Source organism: Biomphalaria glabrata, chromosome 2 (assembly GCF_947242115.1).
Source record: "Biomphalaria glabrata chromosome 2, xgBioGlab47.1, whole genome shotgun sequence".
In the NCBI taxonomy this organism is placed as follows: domain Eukaryota; kingdom Metazoa; phylum Mollusca; class Gastropoda; family Planorbidae; genus Biomphalaria; species Biomphalaria glabrata.
In genome coordinates, this window is record NC_074712.1 from 62,466,457 (window position 1) to 62,492,394 (window position 25,938).

At 33.0% G+C, this 25,938-nt stretch overlaps 1 protein-coding gene across 3 annotated transcripts; it reads left to right on the top strand.

Annotated features, from left to right (window-relative positions):
- Positions 1-440: 440 nt before the first annotated feature.
- LOC106061874 (trinucleotide repeat-containing gene 6C protein-like) lies at positions 441-23,982 on the top strand. 3 transcript variants are annotated; one of them, XM_013220094.2, is made up of 13 exons: positions 441-683; positions 4,099-4,148; positions 4,735-4,806; positions 5,515-5,577; positions 7,527-7,634; positions 8,022-9,613; positions 9,983-10,111; positions 10,517-10,645; positions 12,886-12,978; positions 13,089-13,146; positions 13,504-15,033; positions 15,153-15,226; positions 15,340-23,982. In XM_013220094.2, the coding sequence occupies exons 4-13, from the start codon at positions 5,565-5,567 to the stop codon at positions 15,778-15,780; spliced, it is 4,167 nt and encodes a 1,388-aa protein (XP_013075548.1). In that variant the 5' UTR covers positions 441-683; positions 4,099-4,148; positions 4,735-4,806; positions 5,515-5,564; the 3' UTR covers positions 15,781-23,982. The 3 variants fall into 3 exon arrangements, with proteins under 3 accessions (XP_013075548.1, XP_013075551.1, XP_013075550.1); XM_013220097.2 differs by lacking the exon at positions 10,517-10,645; XM_013220096.2 differs by lacking the exon at positions 7,527-7,634.
- The last annotated feature ends 1,956 nt before the right edge of the window (positions 23,983-25,938 follow it).

Consider the following 25,938-nt stretch of genomic DNA (forward strand, 5'->3'; position numbering starts at 1 on the left):
AAAGGCAATTCTCCAACAAAGATTATACACTTGTATTTTTATTAATTAAATATTTATTAAGTTATACAATTAATAAGGTACTCTAGAAGTGAGGGGCTGTATCAATATTTATTTTACACAGTTTTTTTTTCGTAGAGGTAATTCATTCGAGAAACGAACATTTCATACTATTAGCCTTAAAGAAATAATCGCTCATTTGACCTTATTTTTTAAAAAACAAAATTGAAACCTATCAGAATCAATAATGAAAGCTTTTAAGAATATAAATTATTACAAAAAGTTAACAATAAGTAATAATTAAACATGTTTTGTCTAAGGCTTTGAATTTACATAGTTAGGCACATGCAAGGTAATATTTAAAGGACACTACGCCCCTTTGCAGGGCCTTATTGGGAGGAAAAAAATCCAATGCAGGCACTAGGATAATTATCACGTGATCATTTTGCGCATGCGTATAGTTTACTCAAGGAACCTGACCAAGGCTTCGTATTGAAGTAATCGTCGGCCATTATTATGGCCTAAGTGAATGTTCAAGTTAAAAAATAAATACGACCGATTTCGTCCGAAAATGTCTTCATACCGGTGCTATGTAGATATCTTAATCGTGCATGTAATTCTTTTGAAGCAGATTCTGTGATATGTGCAATGGCCAGGGTAAAGAAAGATTGCTAAATTAATAAAAGGTAAGCAGTGGTGTACTGTTATAACTGATCAACAAATTTTTCTGTGTGGCACCAAGAGTTGCCTAGCCTAGGCCAGGGCAAACACAAGATTTCGTCAATGCATTATGATTATGTCTATGATTATGCATTTACTTTATCAAAATAAAAAATTGCACATCAACATTACATTTTGACACAAATCTAGTGCACTATGATTCTAGATCTTTATTTGGTCACATACTCTTACTAGAGTTAGATTACATGTCTCAGCATAGTTAGTGACGTCGCCATTTTGAACAACCACCGCTGTGCATTCACGTCTAGCAAAGATGCTGACCTCCAACTCACTTGCCGGGCGGCATCTGGAGAATGTTATCATTATAGATCTAGATTCTGGAATCACTAAGAGTTAAGAGTAAGAATGTTGTTCTAGTCTTAGATCTGTTTTTTTTTAAAATCTAGATCTAACTCTATCTAGAATGATTAAATAGCAAGTGACAAGTCAGACAAGTGATGTCTAGGCTAGCTCATAAGTCATAAGGTCTAGTCAGTGTCAGTCTGACATTATGATTAGTGTCTAGTCTAGTGACTGACTAGTCTATTCTTCTATTATCTACATCTATTCACACATTTGTGATATTAAACACAAGCCTACTCTAATATTACTCTTAGACTGACTAGACTAGATTATCTAGTAGATATAATAACTTTTACTAAGAGTAAAGAGTAGATCTAGACTGTAGACTTAAAATACTTTAATCATAAATCCTAGATATCTTGTACTCTTAGAAGTGTTGCCCAACCAGCCTTATTTTTATTAGTTATTTGGCTATTACAAAACTGTAGTAGTCTTAGTCTAGTATTTAGGCTTCATTACTTTTGGGATGTTTGGTTCATTTGAAGTTTATCTCAAACTTATTCTACTTAATGAATATCTCGCGGCCTAGATCTAGTGACTTATTTTAGTCTGTACAAGTTGAATTACTAGATCTAGATTCTAGGTGAGCGCCCATGAGACGATTGCCTCTCTTGCAGTGACATGGGTTTCACCTATTTCATAAAAGTTTACACAATTAAGTGGTTGTAAACATCAGTTTTGGAAAAGCTTTTGTAGTCAACAGAGTAGAAATTGTCAGTATGACTTGAAATAGACTTAATAGTGAACAAATAGATGCTATCTTACTAGATTTTTCTAAGGCTTTTGACAAAGTTCACCACCATAGTTTGCTTAAAAAATTAAAATATTTCGGCATTAATGGTCCACTGCATCAGTGGATTAAAGACTTTCTGATAGGGAGAGAACAAACTGTAATAATAAATGGTTCTAAATCAACACCGATAACAGTAAACTCAGGTGTACCTCAAGGAACAGTCTTGGGTCCACTACTATTTTTAATTTACATAAATGATTTACCAAATTGCATTACTTCAGGAACTAAAGTCAGATTATTTGCAGACGATTGCATAATATATAGAACAATAAAAACAACACAAGACACAGATATTTTACAAAGAGAATTAGATGAATTACAGAAATGGGAATCAAATTGGAGCATGTCTTTCCACCCAGAAAAATGTCAGTTGTTAAGAGTAACAAAAAAACTAAAACAAATTAATTCCACTTATCTTATTCATGGCAAACCAGTAACACAGACTAAAAACGCAAAATACCTAGGTGTTATAATAAATGAAAAACTGTCATGGAATCCACATATTGATGAAACTACAAAAAAATCAAACAAAGCATTAGGATTTATGAAAAGAAATTTCTATAAATCAAATAAGAACATAAAACTAAAATGTTATTTAACCTTGGTTAGGCCAATAATAGAATATGCATCCTCTGTTTGGGACCCCTCAACTCAAGAAAACATTAAGAAACTGGAACAGACACTAAATAGAGCAGTGCGATTCATAACAAACGAATATTCACATTTGACTAGAGTAACACCTTTAGTAAAATCACTAAATTTAGAAAGCCTTCAGGACAGAAGGCTCAAAAGTAAAGTAGCAATAATACATAAAACACTGAACCATAATCTTCAAATACAAAAACAAAATTTAATAAAATACTCTGAAAGACACAAAGATAAAGGCACATTCCTCGTCCCATATGCTAGGACAAATTTGTACAAATACTCCTTCTTCCCTAGTGCTATTAGAGCATGGAATGGGTTGCCTGAGCTAGCCAGGAAAACCAGTGACTTGGCAGAATTTAAGTCATTGGTTAATATGCATGACTAAATGCATGACGCGTAGGACGTAATCATCTTCTTTTTTGAAGTAACGTCTGTATTATATAAGATAAGATAAGATATAAGATAAATTAGTTGCAATTTCAAGTTAACACTATGGCCATGGCAGTATTTGGATTTTCACAAATTTTCTTTAAAATCCTGAAAATCCTCAAATCTTTCACGGAAATATTCTTTGAGCCCCAGAAGTTAGAATAATATTATGATTCATTCTTTAGGGAAAGACATTTAGCTTTGAACAGGTCTTTGCTAGTTTGCCGTACTATGCATTCTTCTTGTAACTGCAGGCTCTAGTTAATTTTTGTTTGTGCGCACATTAATAACAAGAAGAGTTGAGCAGTTTCAGATATGTATGTGGCCTCATCAGCAGCAATTGTAATCATTGTAATAATTTAGAAATATGCTTCTTTGTCTCTTAGTTTCAATGATTTTTACCCAAATCTTTCACTTGCCTTGTTATTGTCGTGGTTAAATTGCCTTCTTTACGGGACACATTTCCTCTCACTGCTTTTGTACATATTCCTCAGTGGGAAAAGGCTTCATTTCTCTGCGTCACATACGAACAACTCTTGGTAATTTTTTTCATCAGTCCTCCATTCTCTAGATTTAACTTATTTCTTTTCTTCTTGGCTCAAATCAAGAATGCTGCCATATTTGTTTGGACAGCAAGTTTAGTGTTTTTAAAAATGTTATTCTTGTTGATTTTTGTTTTGTCTGGTAAAAGAAATAATTATACAAAATTTCAGCTTGATCCGGGATTTGGTGTGGGAGAAATAACCTGTACAAACTTTTTACCAGACAATAGTGAGTTGATATAAGCTTTGTAAAAGTCTTGCACTTTACCATAGTCACAGACTTGACTATTCTTTGACCATATATTTATTTTTAACTCAACTGTGAAATACATATTTTTTTTTTAAATTGCCCAATGGCTGAAGATTTGTTTTTTCTGTCTAACCATTACAGAGTTATAAAAGTCAACTATTAGATGCTTTATATGCCTGGTAACATTATTTTACTTTAGATCTAGATATAATTGATTTAGATTCTAAAATCTATGGTTTGATACAAAATGATATATAAATCCATAGCATTTTGAATCAAACCATAGATTTTAGAATGTATTTCTATTAGAGCATTTATTCTACTTTAAATTACATTAGAACCTTTATTTTTTGTAGGTTAGTGATTTCCATGTCTTCGAGTAAAGGAGTCCACCTGGAAGTAAAAGGTGTGTTTCAGTATGATTTTAGACTATAAAAGTTTTTTTTTTTTTTTTTTTTTTTTGTAACTCTAATAGCTAGATAACCTTTATGTCTTGTCACTTAATCCTCTTGATTTGTTTAATCCAAAAAAAAAAATTGCATTGTAAAAATTAAGAAATAAGCAATATTTTAACTCGTTTATAATGTTCAAATTTAGTACCATGTATACACATATATTTTGCTTTTAAAATATCACCTTAATACATCAATGGGAATTGTTTTCATCTGTCCACTTTTAAGAAATCCTGAGTGGATAACTAGACTCACCAGACTGCTAGCTAGCTTCACCCTTTCAACATAAAATGCTCCTAACCTGTTGAAGGAAAACATAAATCAGCCTTCGTTAAAAAAAACCCAAAAAACTATTGGTAATAGCAAGAGGGTTGTGAGCATGGTGTATGGGCTACAGCATTCTACTTTTCTTTATGCAAGGATCTTTGATGGGTACAGGTTATAATTGTGGTAATTTATGCAATTTTGTTTGCATCCTGAATAAGATTATGAGACTTGACCAAGCCAGTGAATTGTAAATAATTTTTCTTTTTGTTTCAGCCGGCTGTTAACAGTTGTACAAAGATCTTTCATTTAGCCTTGCATTTTGGAGAAGTCCAGCATTTTTGTTTAGTAAGCAGTATAATTTTGAAAAGGAAAACTAGGTTTTTATAGTTATTCAACAATTAAAAGTCAAAGGAAGATTCTACATGTTGTATAGTGCATATTTAAACATCCCTTGGTTTATCTCAGTGTTGTATTGTAGATCTAGAATCTAGTAAAATCTAGTACTATTTTTTTAAAACATTGTGTTTGTTCCAAATTTACTACATTTGTAAATTGTAATCACTGGCTCTGATGTCACATAGAAACCAAATGTGAATTTGACAGTTTTTGGTGCGCAGAAAAATTACATCAGAAAGATGTCAATCAAGTTATTGTTGTAAATAAAAGGAATGATAATTCGTTACTGTAAATCATAACACACTATTTTAAATTTTTAAAAAATTATTGGAGTTGCCCCTTTAAGACTAAAATAAAAGTTGCTCAGAATGTTTAAAATCTGGCTATTTCTCATTCTGGGTCTTGAAGGTGAGCATATCTGTAATCAAGATGATCACTGTGTTGGTCGCGCGAGTTAATTCAACCCTAAGTTAGATGTAAACTAAAATAAGACAATAAATGAAAATGGCATTTGGGTGTTCCACACTAAAATTATATTTTCAGGGTATATTTTTAATTTTCTATTTTGAGGAGCTTTAGTTTTTTCTGGTGATTGGTAATTGACATGTATGTTTATTGTTGTGCTCCTCCATTCTAAAGTGTACCCTTTGTTTTCAGGAACCAAAAGTTTCTGCTAACATCTTGAGCATTTACCTGTTTCCTTCACAATGCAGCAGCAAGGTAAGTACCATACTTCTGCCTGTAGCAGCTTTTTTTTTTTTGAAGCTAGCAATAGTTGCTTATGATCACATACTTCTTGCCTTTGTTCAAGCTATATACTTTAGAACATCATGAATGTTAGTCCTTCTCACCATTTTATCACCATAAAATATTTTGTGCAGTAATATTCTTAAGAGGATTTTTGATTGTTTGATAAAACATAACCGAGTTAAAATTGGAACTTTTTTTTTTATAATTTATACTTTTTTTTTAACAGGACTAATTTGAGGTTCCCTAGAACAAAAACAAGTTGTACAATTTAGTTTCTTTATCTGCACAGGATATTTTATTGCCACATCTTTGTATTATATAACTTCATACATTCGCAATATTCACATAGTCCTGCTTATTTCTACTTGAATTTAACTTACAAATACTTCTATTGGGGTCTTTAGTTGTGAATAATCTATTTTCACATTCATTGGCTGTATGTAGATAGTTTTGTGTGAGCAAGTGATCTGATGCTACAAAATGAGGTATTTTAAGTCTTGAGTTTAATTACATCCTTTTGTTGATTAATACAGATATAACAGCTAAAAGGCAATTACGTTTCATTGGAATTGATTAAAAAAAATAAATTTGAAGAGCTTTTTAATATAAATTCATTAAATGACAAAGTCAAAAAGGTGTCAGCTATGAGGCAGTGCTTTTCAAACTGTGGTATGCCTAGCTATGCCATGTGGTGTTCATGTGGTCTTTTTTTTCTTTACTGTTCCAAGTTTATCTCTAACGGATATGTGAACATTCTTAAAATGGAAGTTAGATTTAACTTTTTGTCTCTGCATACTACATAGACATTTAAGCATAGAGGAGAATTGACATTTTGCATAACTCATTGAATGAAACTGTACATATTATTATATTTGAAGCTGCCCTTTAAACGCTTGGTTATTCTGCAAATAGTGCAAAGAAATAGATTTTGACCATTAGGCATTGCTTTTCCTTACAGATGTTCGATGCCTTTTAAGAGAAAATTTCAGGTGAGGTTTTTGATCTTGAAAGTTATGTCATCATGTCTCTTGGAATAGTGACAAAGGTAGTTTCAGATTCTCGCATCTCTTTCTGGACAAGTTTGTTCCTAATGAAAATGTTTCAAAATTCACTTTCTTATGAAGGCTGTCTGTTGTCAATATAAAGGGAGATCAACAACTTAAAGGTTACGTTCAGAGTATTGCATCAAGCAACATTGGAAAGGGCTGGATTACATTGCCTCTTAGTATGGAAAATATGGGTGCCGATATTTCCATCCAATATAAGATATTAATACAGAAATGTTCAAAAAGAAAATTGTACAGAATTTTGGAATAAAATGAAGTAACATTAAGAACTCAGTGCTAGGGAGAGAGCAGTTCTGCTGGACATATCCCTGAGAAAAAACTTTTACTTGCATGACAGCATAAACTGAAACATTTTGTGGTGTATACTTTTTTTTGTGAGCAATAATCTGACATTACAGTTTGGGCATTCACACCTCTCATTTTTTAAACAATTCTTTAATCATGTTAAATTGGTTCTATATTGCTTTAACGTCTTCATTATAGTGATAAATGTCTTCGTGTGAAGAGAATGAAGAAGATAACACAGGCAAAAATTACTGATTCATTCACAGTGATATTTCAGTTCGTTGATCCTCACTGATTTCAAAAAAGGTTTGAAAAGCACTGCAATAAGGAAGGGATTTATTATTTTAAGGGAAAATACATCTTTAATGAGAAAAGTTTCTGGATTTCTATTAATTCATGCTATGTGTTTTCTTAATTTTTAATTCACCTATTATAATAACCAGCAATGCTTTCCAGTGACCTTTTATGCAAGAAAATTTGTCGTTTTGTCTCTCCAGCACAAAGGACTTGAGAACATGTCAATTAAATAAAAGCCTACATTTTATTAATATTTTTTTTCATTCTCAGTAATGAAACGCAATGCGCCATCAGAATTGGGCTGGGGCAGTGGAGAAGGAGGAGGTTGGGGCCAGCAAACTTCTGCTCCAGGCAGTGGATCATGGACATCCACCGCCAGTGAGTTGAACATCAAACAAAATTAAACATTTTTTTTTTTTTTAATTATTATTTTAATTATAAAATGTTCAGATTTTAGTTACAAATTTTAAGTATGATTATTTTGGTCACTGGAATGCTTTAGAAATTAACTTGCACCTCTTTGTGACCCATCTTTCTTTTTTTTTTTTTTTTAATTAATCTAGTTGCTGACCTTTTTTCTTCAAATTTTTGTGTTTATTGCTTTATAATATTTCTCAGTTATTAACAATGCTTTTCTTTAACTTACAATGTTTCCACTTATTATACTAAATCTTTTTTTAAAAATCTTATAATTGATACAATAAAATCCAAAAATGCTAAAGTAATGTTTAATTTTAAACCGCTATTTAAAACTTTTTTTTTCAGACCAAGACAGTTCAGCTACTGCATCTACATGGCAACCAATGGGCAAATCCGACAGTGCTTCAGATGCAGGGGATGACTCTTCCTCTGTCAAGCCTGGATCTGCTATCACAAGCATGAGCAATATGACATCACAAGAAAATTCCACAAATAATTCTTCTGCACTTCAGTCCAATTCTTCTAGTCTTTGGAGTGCCAGCAATCAAACACTCACGGGCATGGATTCCAGCCCATGGGGAAACAGTGGTTCATCTGCTGCATCTAGCATGTGGTCAATTCCCTCAAGTCTTTCTTTCTCTACTAATCCAGGCCATAATAATGGTTTGCAGGGAACTATGATGAATAATTCATCAGCATTTAATTCCAGTGGAACTGGTTCTTCTGGCTGGCCTTCAAGTATGGCAAATAACAGTTTAACAAATACATCTAATCTACCTCCAAATTTAGGTGGTAGTGGAACTGGCAATGGTAGCAGTAGCATTTCATCTCATTGGTCAGGCAGCTCAATGCTAGGCACTATTGGTGATTTTTCCAAGACTGAATGGAATAATCCAACTACTCCAATTGACACAATAAGTAAAGAAATAGGGGGTGCAAACTCAGACCCCAGACATTGGGGTCTTTCTTCAGACAAATCAGGAGATGCTCAGTGGGATATTAATAAACCACAGTGGGGTAATCCATCACCTAGTGATCAGAGTGCTAGCAATACTGAACTTTCTTTTGCACAAGCTACCCTTAAAGGTCTCAAAGCCCCGACTAGTAACCCATCTAGCCAGAGCACTATCAGTTTACGCCAAGAAGAAATACTTAGAGCTATTGAAAATCATGAAGGTTGGGGTTCTAGGCCGATTCGTCAGGATACAAGTTGGGATGTAGAAACTTCACCAAAATCACATCGCAAATTTTCCACTGACAGCACTGCAGGTGCTTCTAATGTGTGGAACAATAGCAATGGTACAGCAATATGGGAGGCTGTTAGAGAAAACCAGGCAGGTAACTGGACTGGTGGAAACAGTAGTGGTAATACATGGAACGCTGAAAAAGATCAACCCAATTGGTCTGGGCCTCCTAAACCACCACAAGAGCCAACCTGGAATGTTGGGAACGGTAATGATCCCAAAGCGTTTGGTACATGGGGAGCTGCTGGAGCAGCAGGGGATGCTTCAAATAAAATGTGGGGTCAGAAAACAGAAGTGGGTTCTTGGGGAGAAAGTCCTGGTAATCAGCGCACAACTAGCATATCATCATGGGGTGACGATGGCGAGACAGCTGGTTGGGAAGATCCCCAGCGAAGAGTTGGAGGTATGCAGGGAATGGTTCCTCCAAGTCCAGGTTTGAGTGGTCCAGTTAGCAACATACCTAGCATGATTCCTCAGGCAATGCCTGGTCTTAATGTCTCAGCTATTGGAAGTGAAGTTGCACCATGGAACGACGCTCAGAAACAAGGTTGGAATCCTAATGTTGGCATGAACCGTACTAAGATGGATGAGCCATGGAATAAACCTCCACCAAGATCGGGTTGGGGTGATCCTCAACAGGATAATAAAGTGGATGATGGAACAAGCATTTGGGCAGCTAATGCTCCTAAACAGGTACCGGTACTGAGAACTTGTTTTAAAAATTATTTTTTCCCCATCAACCTAATTTTAAGCAGGTATTTTCTCTAATTGTTTATAGCTAAAAAGGAATTAAAATAAATGCTTGATAATTTGGAGATGTCTTTTATACTTCTAAATTCCCCCCCCCCCCCCCCTTTTTTTTTTTTTTTTTAATGTGGAAGTTCTTAGGCTTTTGACTACATTTATTTTCTTTTATTGACCCCAAATGCACATGTAAGGAAAGAGTGTAATACCTTTATTTATATTTTGTAGAAGAAAAAACATTAGATTGAAATATTTTTGTTACCATATTGTAACCAAATCAGAGAAATATTCTAATGACTATTGTTACTTTGCATTCAGATACCTCCGCAGGTTAAGCCGTCAGGTTGGCCAGAAGGAGCTCAAGGACAATGGAATGCTGTTGGAACCAAGCCTAAAGCACCTGCTGGCTGGGATGAGACTTCTTGGGCACTTGCACAGCGAGCCAAGGTGAGATGTTATTTAGTGACAATAAAGGTCTCAGTTCTAGTTTAGATGTTCAATGATAACATCTTTTTCTGGCTGGGCCTTTTTCTATTTGAACAGCCTGTGCGTGGTCTCCACTGGCACTCTGCTTTCTGCATTGTTGTTGGTGTGTTCACTTCACAATCACAGTGCTCATATATAGAATTATTAATTTTGAACTAGGATTAATACATTTTAACTATTTTATCCATATCAAATATATTTTGGCTTTTAAACTAGTAATAGATAGATAGATAAAAAATTATCATCTAAATTTCTAAGGTTAAGCAAAATGAACACTTTGATTTGTGAAATGTTTTGTGTGTGTTACTATACATGCAAGGTAAAAGTACATGTTATGTGAATGTTTGAATGGACATACTATTGCAGTCAGGAAGATTACCAGATGATGTTTCTGCCAATTCTGTTGAAGTTGGATATTGGAATGGTTTACCCCAAGATAATAGTACTTGGAACGACCCAGCAGCTCTGAGGGGTGTAAGGAAAATAACAGGCCAGGTCTGTGGAAATACATTTTGTACAGCTCCATAAAGTCATTGATTGATCCCCTACTTGAGAAATGGGTGAAAGTGATAATGAAAAGTGTAAATGTTAATGTAAATTACTGTTTTACAATATTGAAGTCTAAAATGTGGGTATTTCATTTTGGTTTCTTGGCTCATGTAGTTAGTTAGTATTTATACAGTATATATTCAATCTAAAAGGATGATTTATGGTGGTTAGGGGTTGTCAATTAACCATTTTGAAATGGATAAAATTAACAAACATGGATTGTGTATACATTGATAATTACTCGATAGATTAATTTAGAAATCTAGTTTCACTGCTTTGACAAACAAACTCACTAAAATTGTTGAATTAGTTGAAAAGAATTGTCCTAGTCAGACAGGAAAACTATTCTACTTTAATTTGGCCAAATAAAAATTTTCTGTCTATATTGTTTACTAGGTTTTTGTATTGCCCACACATTTTTTAAAACTCTAATATTCTTGCTATTATTTAGTTTTGTATGTATAGCCCAAGGGTGATTCCTTTATATTTAGCCTAAGGGTGATTCCTTTATATTTAAAAAGTCAGCAGAATAGTCAAGATGTTGTAAATATAGTTTTCAGCGAATAAAAAGAAAGCTTTTATTATACACTTAGAGTGGGAAATATTTTCTAGGTCTCAATTAGTTTTATTTAACTTACCTTAATTAAATAAAATAGATTTATAGGTCATAAATATATAACACAGAAAAATCAAATATTTGTAAGTTTTGTTGTATCCCAGGACACCATCCTCACTAGTCTACCTTTCCCATCCCTCTCCTGCAAGCTTATCAGTTTGTTTCTTCAGCCTCTTTTCCATATCCTATTCATGTGATTCTCATAAGCCTTTCTTTCCTCCTCCTTTATTTAGGTAAGACAAAATGTAAATCTGTTTAAAACTTTCAAAACATAAGGTACCATATGACTGAGTAACTTTTTGTTTTAATGTATTGCTTTCTTACATAAGTTGTTTGTTTTAAAATATATTGCTTTGTTTTAAAAAAAAGGTTAGAACATTTGGACAAAAAATCAAATAAAAAAAAAAAAGAGCTCAAAATTTGTTTTAAGCAGGCCATAGTTTTCAATAAGACATTTTAAACAATGATTCACTGGTATGCCCAATATGAAAGTGATATTGTTTGGGATTTAGGTTTTACATTATTATTTAGTGAAGTCATTTCCTTGTTAGTTTCTACAAGTATATCCATTGAGAACAAATAATGCCTCACTCAAATAAGTAGGTCTGCTCTGTTTGAATATATGAATATATATATATATATTTATTAGAGTTATGTCTATGTACATAGACATCAGATTTTTATGTGCAACATACAAAGTTTCTGTCTGTTTCTTTTAGACTATTTGCAGATTAATTTGCTAGGCACCAAACTATTACAGTATTAATACTATTACTAATAAAATTACTACTTTGTACTAACATTCTTCTATTACTGATGCTGTTGTTTGGTAAATTTAAGTCTAGTTTTTATACATGTAAGCATCACACTTAAAAATAAACATTTGAACCTTAGGAACTATTCATTCTGAAGATGTCTCTGTTGCTCTAGTGACTAGGCTGATGTAGGATAGCCTGAAATGGAATGTTTTTTTTTTTTAAGTTGATTTGAAAGGGATTTATAGCAAATGTCTATAGAAGGGCATTATAATATAGATTAGAAAGAATATTCATTACTAAATCATTTTTTAAAATAAATTTGAAATTAATAATTTTATGCAAAATTGCTTTAAAAATTATTTGTGATGGGAAAAGTAGGACCTGTCATCTCACAAGCACAGAAAACCATTTGATGATGGTTATTATGTCCAATGCTATTTTAAAACGTGAAGTAGCAGTCAGTTCTTAGAAAAGTTGGATGTACTTGTACATCTGTACAATAATGAAAAGATCATGATAGTGATGATGAGCTTGTATTTGATTTGAATATTTTTGACCTTTGTAACCAAACTGCTTACTTTCATTTCTTGAGTGATTCCTGTCAGCATTATTCTCTGGTGAGGAGCTGGGGATTTAGTGTTTACAAAAATCTATATTTTCCCAGGCAATAAAGTTTATAGGGGGGGGGGGGGTCAAAGCATTCTCTAAAAAAATGGGTTTAGGTTGAGCATATACTGTATTCTGAAAATAAGTAATTTTACAGTCTTCATTTGTTAAATTTATATATTTACTTTAATTTATTTTTTAAACAGCAAATGCCACCAAAGTACGTAAGTGGTAATAATAATCCTCCTAATCAAATGAGAGCCAAACTTCTTCAAGAACTAATGGACATGGGATACCGGGTATATTCTCAATTTATTTATTTTTAATCTACTTTTTTTTTTTTTTTTTTTTTTACATTAAATTTGATATGTTTGTGTTTTCCCTTGTTGAAATATAATTTTTTTTCCAGAGAGAGGAAGCTCAGAATGCTCTCATCGTAAATAACCTGAATTTAAAATTGGCTTTAAGTAAGTTCCCTGTTAATCATATTTATCTTAACTTTCTTTTGCCCCAAGGTTTTCGTTGTTACAAATTAATCAGAAAGTAATGAATGTCATAAACACCTTCTTAATGTTATATTTTATTCTACTTATTTAAGATACATGTTATGGGTGTCATTTGGAGATAAAGATATAACATATAAAAGTGAATTGTATCTTTTAGCCTTAACTTCTATGTAAATATCTAAAATTCTTGAGTTTCAATGAAAAGATATCAACATATTCAGATGGAGATTTCAAATAAGCCTAAATTAAACTACTATCTATCTATAAGCTTAGTTTATGGTTTGTATGCTTCATTGTGTGTAATATATACTTTTTTAGATTACTTGAAAACTACAAATGGTGGAATGTCAAGGAAAGATCTTGACATGGATGTATTCCAATCTACTCCATCTCAATCAAGATTACCCTACATGCCTCAGGCTGGAATGGGTTCAGATGACTTACCAGAAATGCGCCCAGATCAAGTGCCTCCATTTAACAGTTTGCAGAATACTCAATTTCCTACTTCCCAAGTACCAAATCAACCTTTCATGCAGAGCAGTTTGCAAACTTCTGGATTAAATGCCAGTACCAGTATTAACTCAAGCTTACAACAAAAACTTATGGTTCAGAAAATGCAAGCCCCACCAACACCCACTCTTGGTCCCAGGGGTCAGATTGCTCCTGTTGGAAGTAGCTCTAACAATCAAGCGCCTCCTCAACAGCAGCAACAGCTTCTAGATCAACAACAAATTCTAGACCAACTCCGCCAAGCTGTAAATAATGGCTTCATATCACCCCAGTTACTTAATTATCAGTTGCCACACAATATATTGGTTCTTTTGCAGCAGCTATTGCAGTTGCAATCAGCTTTACAACGCATGGTGGCTAAACATCAACAGTTAACACAACAAGCTAGAGCCACTGGCTCTCATGGTAATGCTCAAGTTGAGCAGATGGCTGGGATAATAAATAGCATTAAACAACAAATCATAACTTTACAGAAACAACTTCAACAAGCTCAAAGCTCCCTTTTCAGCACTCAGAAGCCGCCAAACATGTCTCACCCACCTGCCCCTACTAGTTTATTAGCATCTCAAACTGGTCAACAGCCTCCACTTATTGATAATAATTTAACAGATTCTCTCACCTCAGAATTAGCTAATGTGAGCCTTCAGCCTCAGTCTCGTCTACAAACAAAGTGGCAATCATCAAATGACCCTGCCTCTGATGGAAATATTGGCTCATCTTCCACAAATGCTGGTGATGAGAGCAGTGATATGAGAGCAACAAAAAGCTTACTCCAGTCATCATCATCTCCTAATCTTAATCTGATTCCAGGTGGACTTGGAATGACCGGAGACAAAACATGGTCCACCAACTTGTCCACTACATCTTCAAATTGGCCTTTGTCTTCCACTGACAGTATAGGCACTAGCGCCCAGTCAGATCTTAAAATGTCCAGCACAATTACTTCAGCATCTTCCATTTTGGCAGGAATGCCTTCAGGTCTTACTGATGTTATTCCTGAATTTATTCCTGGCAAACCCTGGCAAGGTCTGACCAAGAATGTTGAAGATGATCCTCATGTGACACCAGGAAGTATTCAGCTGCAACGTTCTTTAAGTGTCAACAGAGTACATGATGACTCTTTAAATAATCTAGATGGTCACAAGCTAAACACAAGCAATTCTTGGGGATCTGGTTTCAAAAATGATACCAGCCTAGGGTTAAGTCAATTAGGAAACCCTGGTAACCGTCCACCTCCTGTTATGGTTCCTAATAAAGCTGGAAACCAACAGTGGCAGTCTGGAGGGTTTAACAGACAAGCATCTTGGCCACATTCTGCTAGCTCAGCATTTACCAAAGGTAAGAAATTAATTTTCAAAATTATTCAACTGCTGAATTGTGTAGTGCAATCTTAAATATGCAATATATATATATATATATGTATACATATATTTATTTTCTTTTAACTTGTATTTCAGTTGGCCCATCTAATTGGAATGACAGTCGTACTGGCATTACTGCATGGGTTGTCCTCAAGAATATTGGCTCATCAGTAAGTTAGTCTAGAATGATTTACACACTGATGTTGTTGTTTTTTTCAAGTCTGTAGTATTTTAATTAATATGTATTTGCACACTATTCAAATTAGTAAATATTTTTCTTCAGATTGACACTTCTACTGTACGTTCCCTTTGTGCACAGCATGGAGCACTGACAAATTTTTACCATGTTGCTCAAGCCCAGCTAGCACTTGTTCAGTACAGCAGCAGAGATTCTGCTCTAAATGCTCAACAGCGTCTCAATAATTTTGCTATGGGATCTTCTACTATAATGGCCGAGTTGATAAGTGATGCAGAAGCCCAGCGCTATGTGGCCCAGATTCCACATCCTCAGGCCAATGTTTTGCCTCCAATGAATACAAGTCCATGGTCTCAAGCACCTCCTTCAGCCCCATATCAAAGAGGAGATCCTTGGGGCAATTCCATGCCTACTAGTCAGCCCTTATCAAAATACAGCACTGGTGGAGAACACTGGAATCTGTGGGACATATCTGACCACAATTCTAATCCGATACTCAATAATATCTTAGGCAGTGAATCAATGTAATTAGTTAGTGTATTAAAAGCAAAACTTTCTTCTCTGTGACTGACTGTACATGTTTCAAGCCACAATGTATGTTGTTATAATATGTTCTAACTTAAAGTATTTTCAAACTCTTGTGTGTTGTTGTATATGTAAACATTATGCCACAATTTCATGTGATCTCTCAGTAATATACCATATTTGTATGCGGGTTAGGTTATAGTACATAAGAATTGTCACTCATGTACTAACTATTGGCTTACTAAGTGTTCCAAAGGTCCCATTTTCTGGGCACCGCTTTAATGCAAATCTTGACATGCTCATTCTGAGAAGTCCACTATCTCACCAATGTAATTCTTCTTTCTTGTAAGTTGTATTGGTATTCCTGGTTGAACACTATGGATTACCAAATGATGTCAAAGTGAGTACTTAGCATCAAGGTTCCCAGTCTTTCAGAATTCCTGTGGTCTTATGTGGTGATGGGATGGCCACCCCTCAACAGTACTTGATTCAATATTACAGCCTTTTTTTTTTTTTTTTTTTATTAAATGTTTTAATAACAGATTTTCAGATTTAACCTACATGCATTCTGACTGTTAATTATATTATTATTATTATTATTATTGTAAAACGATGTATAACTCAACATATGTGCGTGATGTTTATTTAATGAAAAAAAATTATACCTGCCATTTTATGTCAAAACATAACTATGACTTATTGCACTTGTGTGCTGTATTTAATTTGTAATCAGCTAATTTTTTTAATGCTTTTTATGGTCTGTTTTTAAATTATTTTTCTTTTAAAAGTTATTCATTATTTAAAAAAAAAAAAAAAAAAAAAAATTCTCAAATGGCAGGATGCCTGCAACCTGTGATAATTTGTCTCAACGTGTGCCTGTTCTGTTAATATGTCTGTATGTAGTGAGACCAATCTTCATGCACACTTAGTGCAAGTGATCCTGCTTCCATTAGCTCTGACAAATGATGGCTTCATTTCCACTACTTGTTATATGCAACATTTTTTTTTTGTTGGAATGTTAAGAGGTTATTATAAATGGACCCTACTGCTGTCGATTTTTAGAAAAAATGTAACACAGAATTGGTGTCTTCTTAAGAGGCCTTCATTCTCATTCACATTCTCAAATTAAAGTATCACATTATATTGGGCTTTTTTTTTTTTTCTACTCCCTTCAAAAAACAAAGAAAAAAATGTACATTGTATAAACTATACAAATTCCAGAAATGATATAAATTAAAGATCAGCCGTGATATTTTAACTTTGTGCATATCATGAATATGATGTATTTGATACATGTCCTTTGTCTCAATGATTTGCCATATTTTTCTATTTTCAAATGAAGCTAATCAAAGATGTTTATTCTCAATATATTTTCACTCTGAAGATGACAATGCTGCTCTCTTTCTCTTTGTAAAAATCTTCAACTATTTGATCACCATGAAACCAATAGGCTGACTTGAATTGTACAACTTTGTTGATTATGCCTTTCCATATTTTTTGTCACATTTGATATATAACTTCTCTGAACTAGTATTTGCGTATATTCCAAAGACTTGGTCAACTCTCAATGCTTTTGTTGTTAAATGCTCTCTGTTGTTTTATGAACGTTGTCTGTTGTGTGCTCGGTAGAGCTCGGTGATTGATCCATGCAGTGTTCCATTGAGTATTAATAATAGTCTTAACTTTTGTCTTTAACATTATTGCGGCACATATCCGTAACTTGCCTTCATTTGTTGATACTCGTTCACCACTAGAGAATAATTTTCCCATTTCCCTTCCAATAACTATTTATTTATTTTTCTTAAATGCATCTTGTTGAGCCAAGAACAGGAAATATTGATCACCCTGTTATGATCATTTGTTTGTATTCTTCCTTCATTTCTTTGTATATTTGTCTCTATTAATGCTAGATGTTTTTTTTTATATAACAGAATCACTTTAAAGGTCTGATTCATAGTTGGACTAAAAATAATAATGTAAAAACACAAACAAAAAAAAATTGAAAAAGACAAAAAAAATTGCAGTGAAACATTGGTAGCCTAACACTATTCTACCTCTGTGTGTACTGTATGAACATATCAATCAGGTCAGAAATCCAGAAGTATGTTTCTAGAGGTTCCCCATTTTTAAAAGCATTTGCTGCTTAGAGCTCAGCACTAAATTGTTATGAAATCTGTAGATTTATGAACAAATTTGTGATTGATCTATTCCGCCCTATGACTATCTTATCTGTCATAATTGCATTGATTTAACTTGTATTGACACAAAACTTGTAGCTTTCTTTTAAGTCACACATAATAAGGGCAATAATCAGATTTTAAAAATGCATTTTGTAATATTAAAGCCTTTCACTCCTATTCTCATTGTGAACAAATGAAAAGTGTTAATCCCATCCAAGGAATTATGTTGTTGGTATGCTTAAATTTTATTGGCAGGAATGTAAACAAAAATGTATTGTGTAATATTTGATGTATATGCTCAATAAATTAATAGTGTCACATTTGGTGCAATGTTCTCTCCACCTAGCTAACCATAACCTTTTTACATAGCTGCTCCCATTCTTAGCATTGACTTTTTGTGTTGAAATTTTGTTTCTATGCATGGTGCTGATGTGCTCATATCTCTATGAACTGTAATTGCTAACGAATTATAATACTTTTATGTTGCAAATGATGGAACATCATTTTTTCAAAGTTTTATTGGGTGTATAAATATAAATGGAAAAAAAATCTATTAATTTATTAAAGCCCTGATCCTAGGATACAGAAGTGTAAATAAATATGTGCTAAAGTATTACTGAATTACCTTTTTTTTTTTTTAATAGAAAGAATTTTGTGTCATGGTGAAAGTCTTAGTAAAGTTGAAATACTTAAACATTAGAGGTTTGCTGAGAAATAAATGGGACTTTCCTGAATAATTTTAGCTGATGCTTCCTATGACAAATTAACAGAATTGGCTGGCGGCCTCATCGACCTAATGTGCAATCTGCCGTGCCTTCTTTAATAGAGCAGTTATATTTGTAATGTATTGAATTATGCCATAGATGAAAGTTGCCTTTGCTAGTCATACAGTTCAATCTGAGCTAATAAAACAATAATTTGAATCCTTTAAATGTGTATTTTCAAATTGAGTTATCACATAATCCGTGTTTAGATCTGTTTGGGACATGTGCAAATTTAGTACTGTAACGTGGAAACCATTCATTGAAATGTTTAAAGGAAGGAGTTAAGCAAGCTGTCAGTTATTCCCTTTCCTAATATTGAGCTGATAGATCAAAACCACCAAATATTTCTTTACTGTGATGGTGTTACATTTTTGCTAACCTTCTAAACTTTTGTGCATTCCAAAATGTTTTTCTTAATCACCAGAAGTATAATCATATCCTTCTTTCTCTTAAGGTCAGTATTGCTCAGTCCTGGTTCTGTGACACCCTGTAATAAATCTATAGCATTTGAAGACCATGACATTTCATGTTTCCTATTTATCAAGAGATCTTGTCACCATTCCTTCCTGCAGTATTATTCACTGTTTTAGGTCATTCTTGTATTGTCACTACTGAAGACATGTTGAAACGTGGCTTAATAACTATAACACTGCTGTCCCATACAATTTCTTGTCAATTGCTGGGACGGTTCCACTATAAAATAAACGGAGTGTCATTTTCTTTTTTTGTTTAAACTATAGCTGCTGTTTATGCTGGGATAAGTCCCATTACAGATTATTGTCTTAATACTTATGTTACATAACTTCATTGTATTACACATTATGATGGCCCAAAAGCATGTCGTAGTCATATCTCATTACAATACACAACAGTGATTATCAAAATAACATTTGGCAGCCAATTTGATATTTTTCTGGACATTTTTTTTTTCATATTAAAGAATGTATACTGTTTATGTAATTTTTTTTTTGTTTCCTATTGCTTGATGACGAATGCTTTGTATATAAATATATATATATATATATACATACATATATATTCTAATGTTATGTTAAAGCTTCAGAAGCAAAATGAATAACTGTGAATAGGTTTAACTTATTAACTAGATTGCATTTTAACTTTCTTTTTGTATTGGATAAATTTTGTGGGTTTTTTTTTTTTTTTTTTTTTTGTGATGCTTTAAAATTATTTTTATGATAAATTTGGTAGAACGTTACCTATTTATTTTGTTCATTTACTTAATCTTTGTAAAATGGCTCTTCTAAAGTAACCACTGGTCAAGTCTTATGGATGTAACTTGTTAACCTTGGTTTAACTTTGCATTTGCCACTATGTATTGTGTAAAAACCACCAAGGGCCAATGGTAATGTCATGTTTGTCTTTTTTGTCATTGTTCTCTTGTAATTAGATGATTGATTTTGTTTGCTATGTAACATGTTAGTTCAACTCTTTAATCTACTGAAATGTGTAGAGCATTAGGTGATATCCCACCCATACAATCTTTGCCTTTTATTTATGCTCATTGCCAGATGTACCAAATTGTAAGAACTTGATTGCTTTATGACTTTTTTTTTATCTGATGGGTTATGCAATAACAAAATCCACACATCTTTCAAATTAGTTGATACTCATGACTTAGTTGAACATGTAACTACTAGTCTTTTGCCAAGCCAAAATGTCTGTTTTTTTTTTTTTTTTTCTCCCCCCATTCAACGATAAACCTCTAGGGTGCCATTACTATGTAGTCTGGTTGCTGAGTGGACTTGTGTGTTCTCTTCTGGAAGGAGAAACATGTTTGTGTTGCTCTTACTTGGAAAGATGATAGGGTAATTTTTAGCTGTTAATTCTACACAGGCTTATTTATTAAATTCTTAATTTAGGCTGAGAACTGTGCTATACAATGAATAGAGCAATGTATTTGAAGCAAAACCCAGGCATACTTACATTGTCATTTCTGTTAGTGTAATTCTTGTCTTGGTATTGTTGCTAGCTGGAGTGACCAGATAATGTACAAAATATGGCTTGGCACATTCAGACACAGCATTTAGAACAAGTCTTTTTTTTTTTTTTTGCTGTGAGATAAATAGGCCCTTATGTGCCTTTAAATATGCTACTAAATAATGTATTAAAAAAAAATTAAAAAATCAATAAAAAAAAATCTGGATAGCCATGTGTTAACCATAAAGACCAGTTTTGAGTGTGTGAAAAATATCATTCCTACTTGCTAATGTTGTAAATAATTTATGTTTCATACTATAATTGTTTTTTTTTTTTCATTTGAATAATGCACCTCTTGTAGTTTATTTGTATTTGATTTGATCTATAATAATTAAGTCAATATACACTTGTATTCTTGCATTTCTGTGTGCTGCTCTTTTTCATCCTTTGTGAAGTATTAAACAAAACCCTAAAGATTCGCACAATCTTCATATTTTTTAAGACACAGTAGTCATGTTTATAGATTTTGTTCCCCAAAGGTTTGTGAATTTCCAGAAGAAATGGAATGAGAAAATTATTGCTATGTCTCAATGTCACATTAATAGAACTTGTCAAAATAATGTCTGAGCTTTAAGTAGTCACTGGAGGAGGTAAAATAATTTGCATTATTTCTAAGGTCATGGACACAACCCAATCTCAAGACAACACCAAACCTATTTTCAATATTTTTGTACTTGTTCACATTTAATACCATGCAAATGTTCTCCCAGGTTACTGCATACAACAATTCATTGACACAATTTAAATTAAATATGTACATTAAAGTGGAGAAACAATTTTGTGGAAATTTAGGTAATTTTTAGTGTTTTTATGATTATGATTCTACAATATTAATGTATTTCAGTAAGCCTGGGTTAATGTTGGCAGTTTGGTCCGCAACCTGGCTTAGTATTAAACTGTAAACAATTCCAAAGTCAACATATGGCAGCATTGTCGTCTGCAATTACTCAGTCTAGTCGTGAATTCCCTTACGTAAACATTTCTGTGTATTTAAAGGACTTGATATATGTTGACAGCTGTTTTCCTCAGCCATGTATCTCAACTGCCATTGTCATCTCATCTCCCCCACCCTTTGTTTTATTCAAAATAAGTACCTATAATAAACTAGACATAAAAAAAAATAGAATCTCTAGACATCATTTTTTCTTTTTATACATTATGTAGGTTTTCCATTAATGGATTTGTATGTTAAAAGAAAAGCTTTGAAAAAGTAATACCACTCTTAAAGCAATGAATCAAAAATTGAAACAACTATTCTAAAATTGTATGATAGCATTGTTCTTTAGTTTCAACTTGTAATTCTACCATATTTATAGCAGTTGTGCAATGACATCACTTTGAACTAAGTGGCACTTAAACATGTACTTGATGTGTGTCAATGTGTGATTATTGAAAGTGAACTCTATACAATCTCTCATGCCACTCTACACAGTTTCATATTTGTGGTGCAATAATTGTATACTTATGTCATTACTTGTGTTTGCCAGTAGTCATGAATGATATGGCATATGTCAAAAAAAAAAAAAAAAAAAAAACAATAATAATACTGATATTTGATTTCTTTGTAAATTATCTCCTTCAATCACATGATAAAATAAAGTATTTGCTATGATTGTGTTGTACCATACAAATATGTTTGAATTTCTAGTGATATTGTCAAGTTTGGATGTAGTTCACATGACATTGGTCATTTCCTAGGGTTAACATATCAAAACTTGGCTTCAATGACAAAAATTCACATCAAAAGAAACAAAAGCGCACACAGCAGTATTGTTTGGCTGCTGTTGCTGCATCCTTCACAAAGATGTGATACTTAAGGGGAAGGGAGGAGGATGTACACACATTTGGACATATCTTCCAGCTAGTGCTGTAGCAATGTTTTGTTTCAATAAAAACAAAAACCTAAGTGCCACATCTTTTCAAATCACTGTTCTTGGCATTCCCACTAAAACAAGAACATTTTTTAAAAAAATTATGGTAAATCTTTCCCATTCATGCATTTGTGTACTGTTCAATCAACTAAAGGCACATTGCTTCCATCATGCGTTTTGATCTCAGGAAAGTTTCTTTGTCTCTTCTTTATTCGAATATTTTGTTAAAAATTCCAACCGGTTAGATATTGTAGACAAAATGTTTCAGGGCTATTAGAACAACCAGATGAACCAATTTCCCCCCCCCCCCCCCTGGTTGTTATAAGTAGTGGTAGGCTATGTTAATAACTCTTTTAGAACTAGTCAAGGAGAACAAGTTTTCTCTGTCTACTTTGTAACCTACACCTTTAAAAAAAAAACAATATTATTATGCTTGTCTGTATAATTGAATTGTGTTTTTGACTTAACATACACAAGATATTTATAAGTAATGGCTGAGCCAAGTTTATTTAAGTTAGTAAGATTTGTTGTTAAGTGAAATGCTTACTGTTTGGAAAACAACAAAAATTAACTGTCATAAAGCCTAACACATTATCATTCAAGGAAACGTTTATTTCATTATTAATGCTTTTGTACTTATAATATATAGAATTAGAATGGTAATTTTAATAAACAATCATTGCTGTTTGTCAAACAATTATTTGAACATTTTGTGTTAATTATAGTTGTTTTTAAAAAAGTACTAGACTTGTGTACTGATTTAGACTACAACTAGTTAGCAAGTAGGCAATGAGCTAATGGAATCTGTTCATCCCTTAAAGACTCTATTTCTATTGGCAAGTAGTTTTGTTTTAAAATGTATTTATCTTTACAGTTTTGTCTGTGATGGGTTTGATAAATGCATAAGTTCTTAGATTCAACTTAACATTGCTCACTTTTTTTTTTTGAAAGACCTAATCATAATGAATGGCATTCATTTCGCCCACATTAACGCCAGTAGCAACAGTTCCATAGAAAGTTTGCCAGAAGCATGCATAATGAAATTGTTCCCCCCCAGGTGATATTTGTGTGTTGATGGATGTGCTGGAGTTGGTTGTTATATAATGCTCATCTGGTTCTTGTACAGTTAGTGTTGTGTTGTGCACTTATCTCCAAATGTTTAGCTGAAAAAAAAAAACCCAACAAAACCTTTGGATCAGACCAGTACCTGTATATTTTACTTAAATGAGTGAGGGGACTAGGGTGGGCTTGCTGAGCCCCTTTTACTAAGTTAGGATGGGGCAGCTCGCACCAGTGGTATTCATTGGATTGGTTATCCCTTATGTCATGACATGTATATTGTGCTCGTAGCTTGCTTTGAATATAAATTCCAAAATAAAAGTCTTTATTCATTTTGTTGTTTTTTTTTTGTTTTTTTTTTGTTTCTTACTTGAGCCATAATTCTATACTTGCAAACATTTAACATTATCAAACTCCATTTGAGTGAAGGCTTGAGAGGCTCAAATGCTCTTTTGCAAAAGCCCGGGACAGACAGCGTAATGTTTTTCGTAGTGCATACATGCCACCATACAGGTCGAGAATTATTGGTTTCCCAGACCTGTCGAGACGGAGATCAGCAAATCTGGGGCAGTCAAAGAGAATAATAAACACACGGCTTCCCCTCTGAGGGGGGGCAAACATTTATTGACTTTTCTGTCCATTTGACAAAGATAATTTACTACTCAAACCTTGCAAGATGAAATGGTAGAACTATCTTCAATTACAACAGCTGTTCGTGTGGTAAAAAAACAACTGATGGAATAAATGGGACGTTTAAAATATGTGTAGAACATCCGGTTGAACCTTTTGTAGACATTATAGCCGTTTTAAACAAACACTAGACAACCAATATAATTTTATGTTCACGAGATCGAATTCAGGTGGTTCCCCCCCCCCCTTTTTTTTTAAAATGATTACGATAAAATTCATCCAGTTATAGCTTTCTTTCTCCCCCTCCCCCCATTTGCAACAGGTCCAGGATCATAGAGAAAGGTAAAAGCATGAAATAGTGTAACAAAATAAAAACATTGGTAAAAATATGTCTAACTGCACAGATTTATTGTTGTTGGTCTAGGTCTATAACAAATTTAATTGCATGACTGATCCGAACTAATTGATACAATTACACTTTGTATAATTTTCTTTTTTTTTTAAAGTATTTTATGTTTTTCTAGTATACAGATGATCTTCAATAGATATTGTTGTCCTTTTTGATCCTTAACAAAAATCGCAGATGACATGGCTCTCCTTGCTCAGCTCTCAGAGAGGCTCAAACAGAAATAATAGAAGAGAAATAACTAGCATCCAAAAATATTGTAATGACATTATTTTCATATTGAAAGTTAAGAAAATGATTTTGTTTCAGTAGCACTAGCTAGGTAGAATATTGAAAAAAAAAAAAGTAACAACGTTAAGAAATGATTATTGACTTTCAAAAGAAAATGATATTGTTTCAGTAGCTACGAAGAGTATTGAAATAGTTCAAACTATCTTACACAATAAATTAAATTTCCCTGCAAGCATAGATTACATCACAAAATAAAGGACAACAAAGATTAAAGATACTAAGAAAAATGTTATCATTTAGTATTCGAAACTAAATTTTTGTCAATGTTTTACCATGCTCACATCTACAATACCGTTTTTTTATGTTTCAACATCAATGCCTGGTTTGGCAATCTCCAAAAAAATAATCACAAAAATAAACCTAACAAAATTTTAATGATGCTAGTAAGATCATTGGCAACAAACAAACCAAACTTAAAACACCTATTCAACAAAAAAGAAAAAAAAATGCACTAGGACACTTATTCGAGAAAAACATTACAAAAATCTATTTAGATTTTAAGTAAAAGAAACATCTTCTGATTCAGGCTTTTAACATAACTAAGGAGATATGAGACACTGATCACAAGAACAAAATGTAATTTACTGTTGTAAATTTCACATGTTTTGTTTAAGAAAAACTGTGGCACATAAATTGTTTGCTTAAATGTATTGTTATATGTAATGCACAATTGTAAAACAAATTTCCTCACAGGGTGATAAATATGATTATTATTAGGTAATGTTTTACCTTTATATTTTAGCCTTCTGTCCTATATCTGTTTTGTTCTTTCATGAATTGATGGATCCCAGAGTATGCATATTCTAAGATGCATGATCAAATAGCATTTTAGTTTCATGTTCTTATGTGATTCCTAAACATTGTTCATAAAACCTTGTGCCTTATTGAATTTCATTCCATCAATGAGGGAAATTTTGAGTTTTTAAGTTACATTTTTATTACACATGAACAAGGGATTAGCA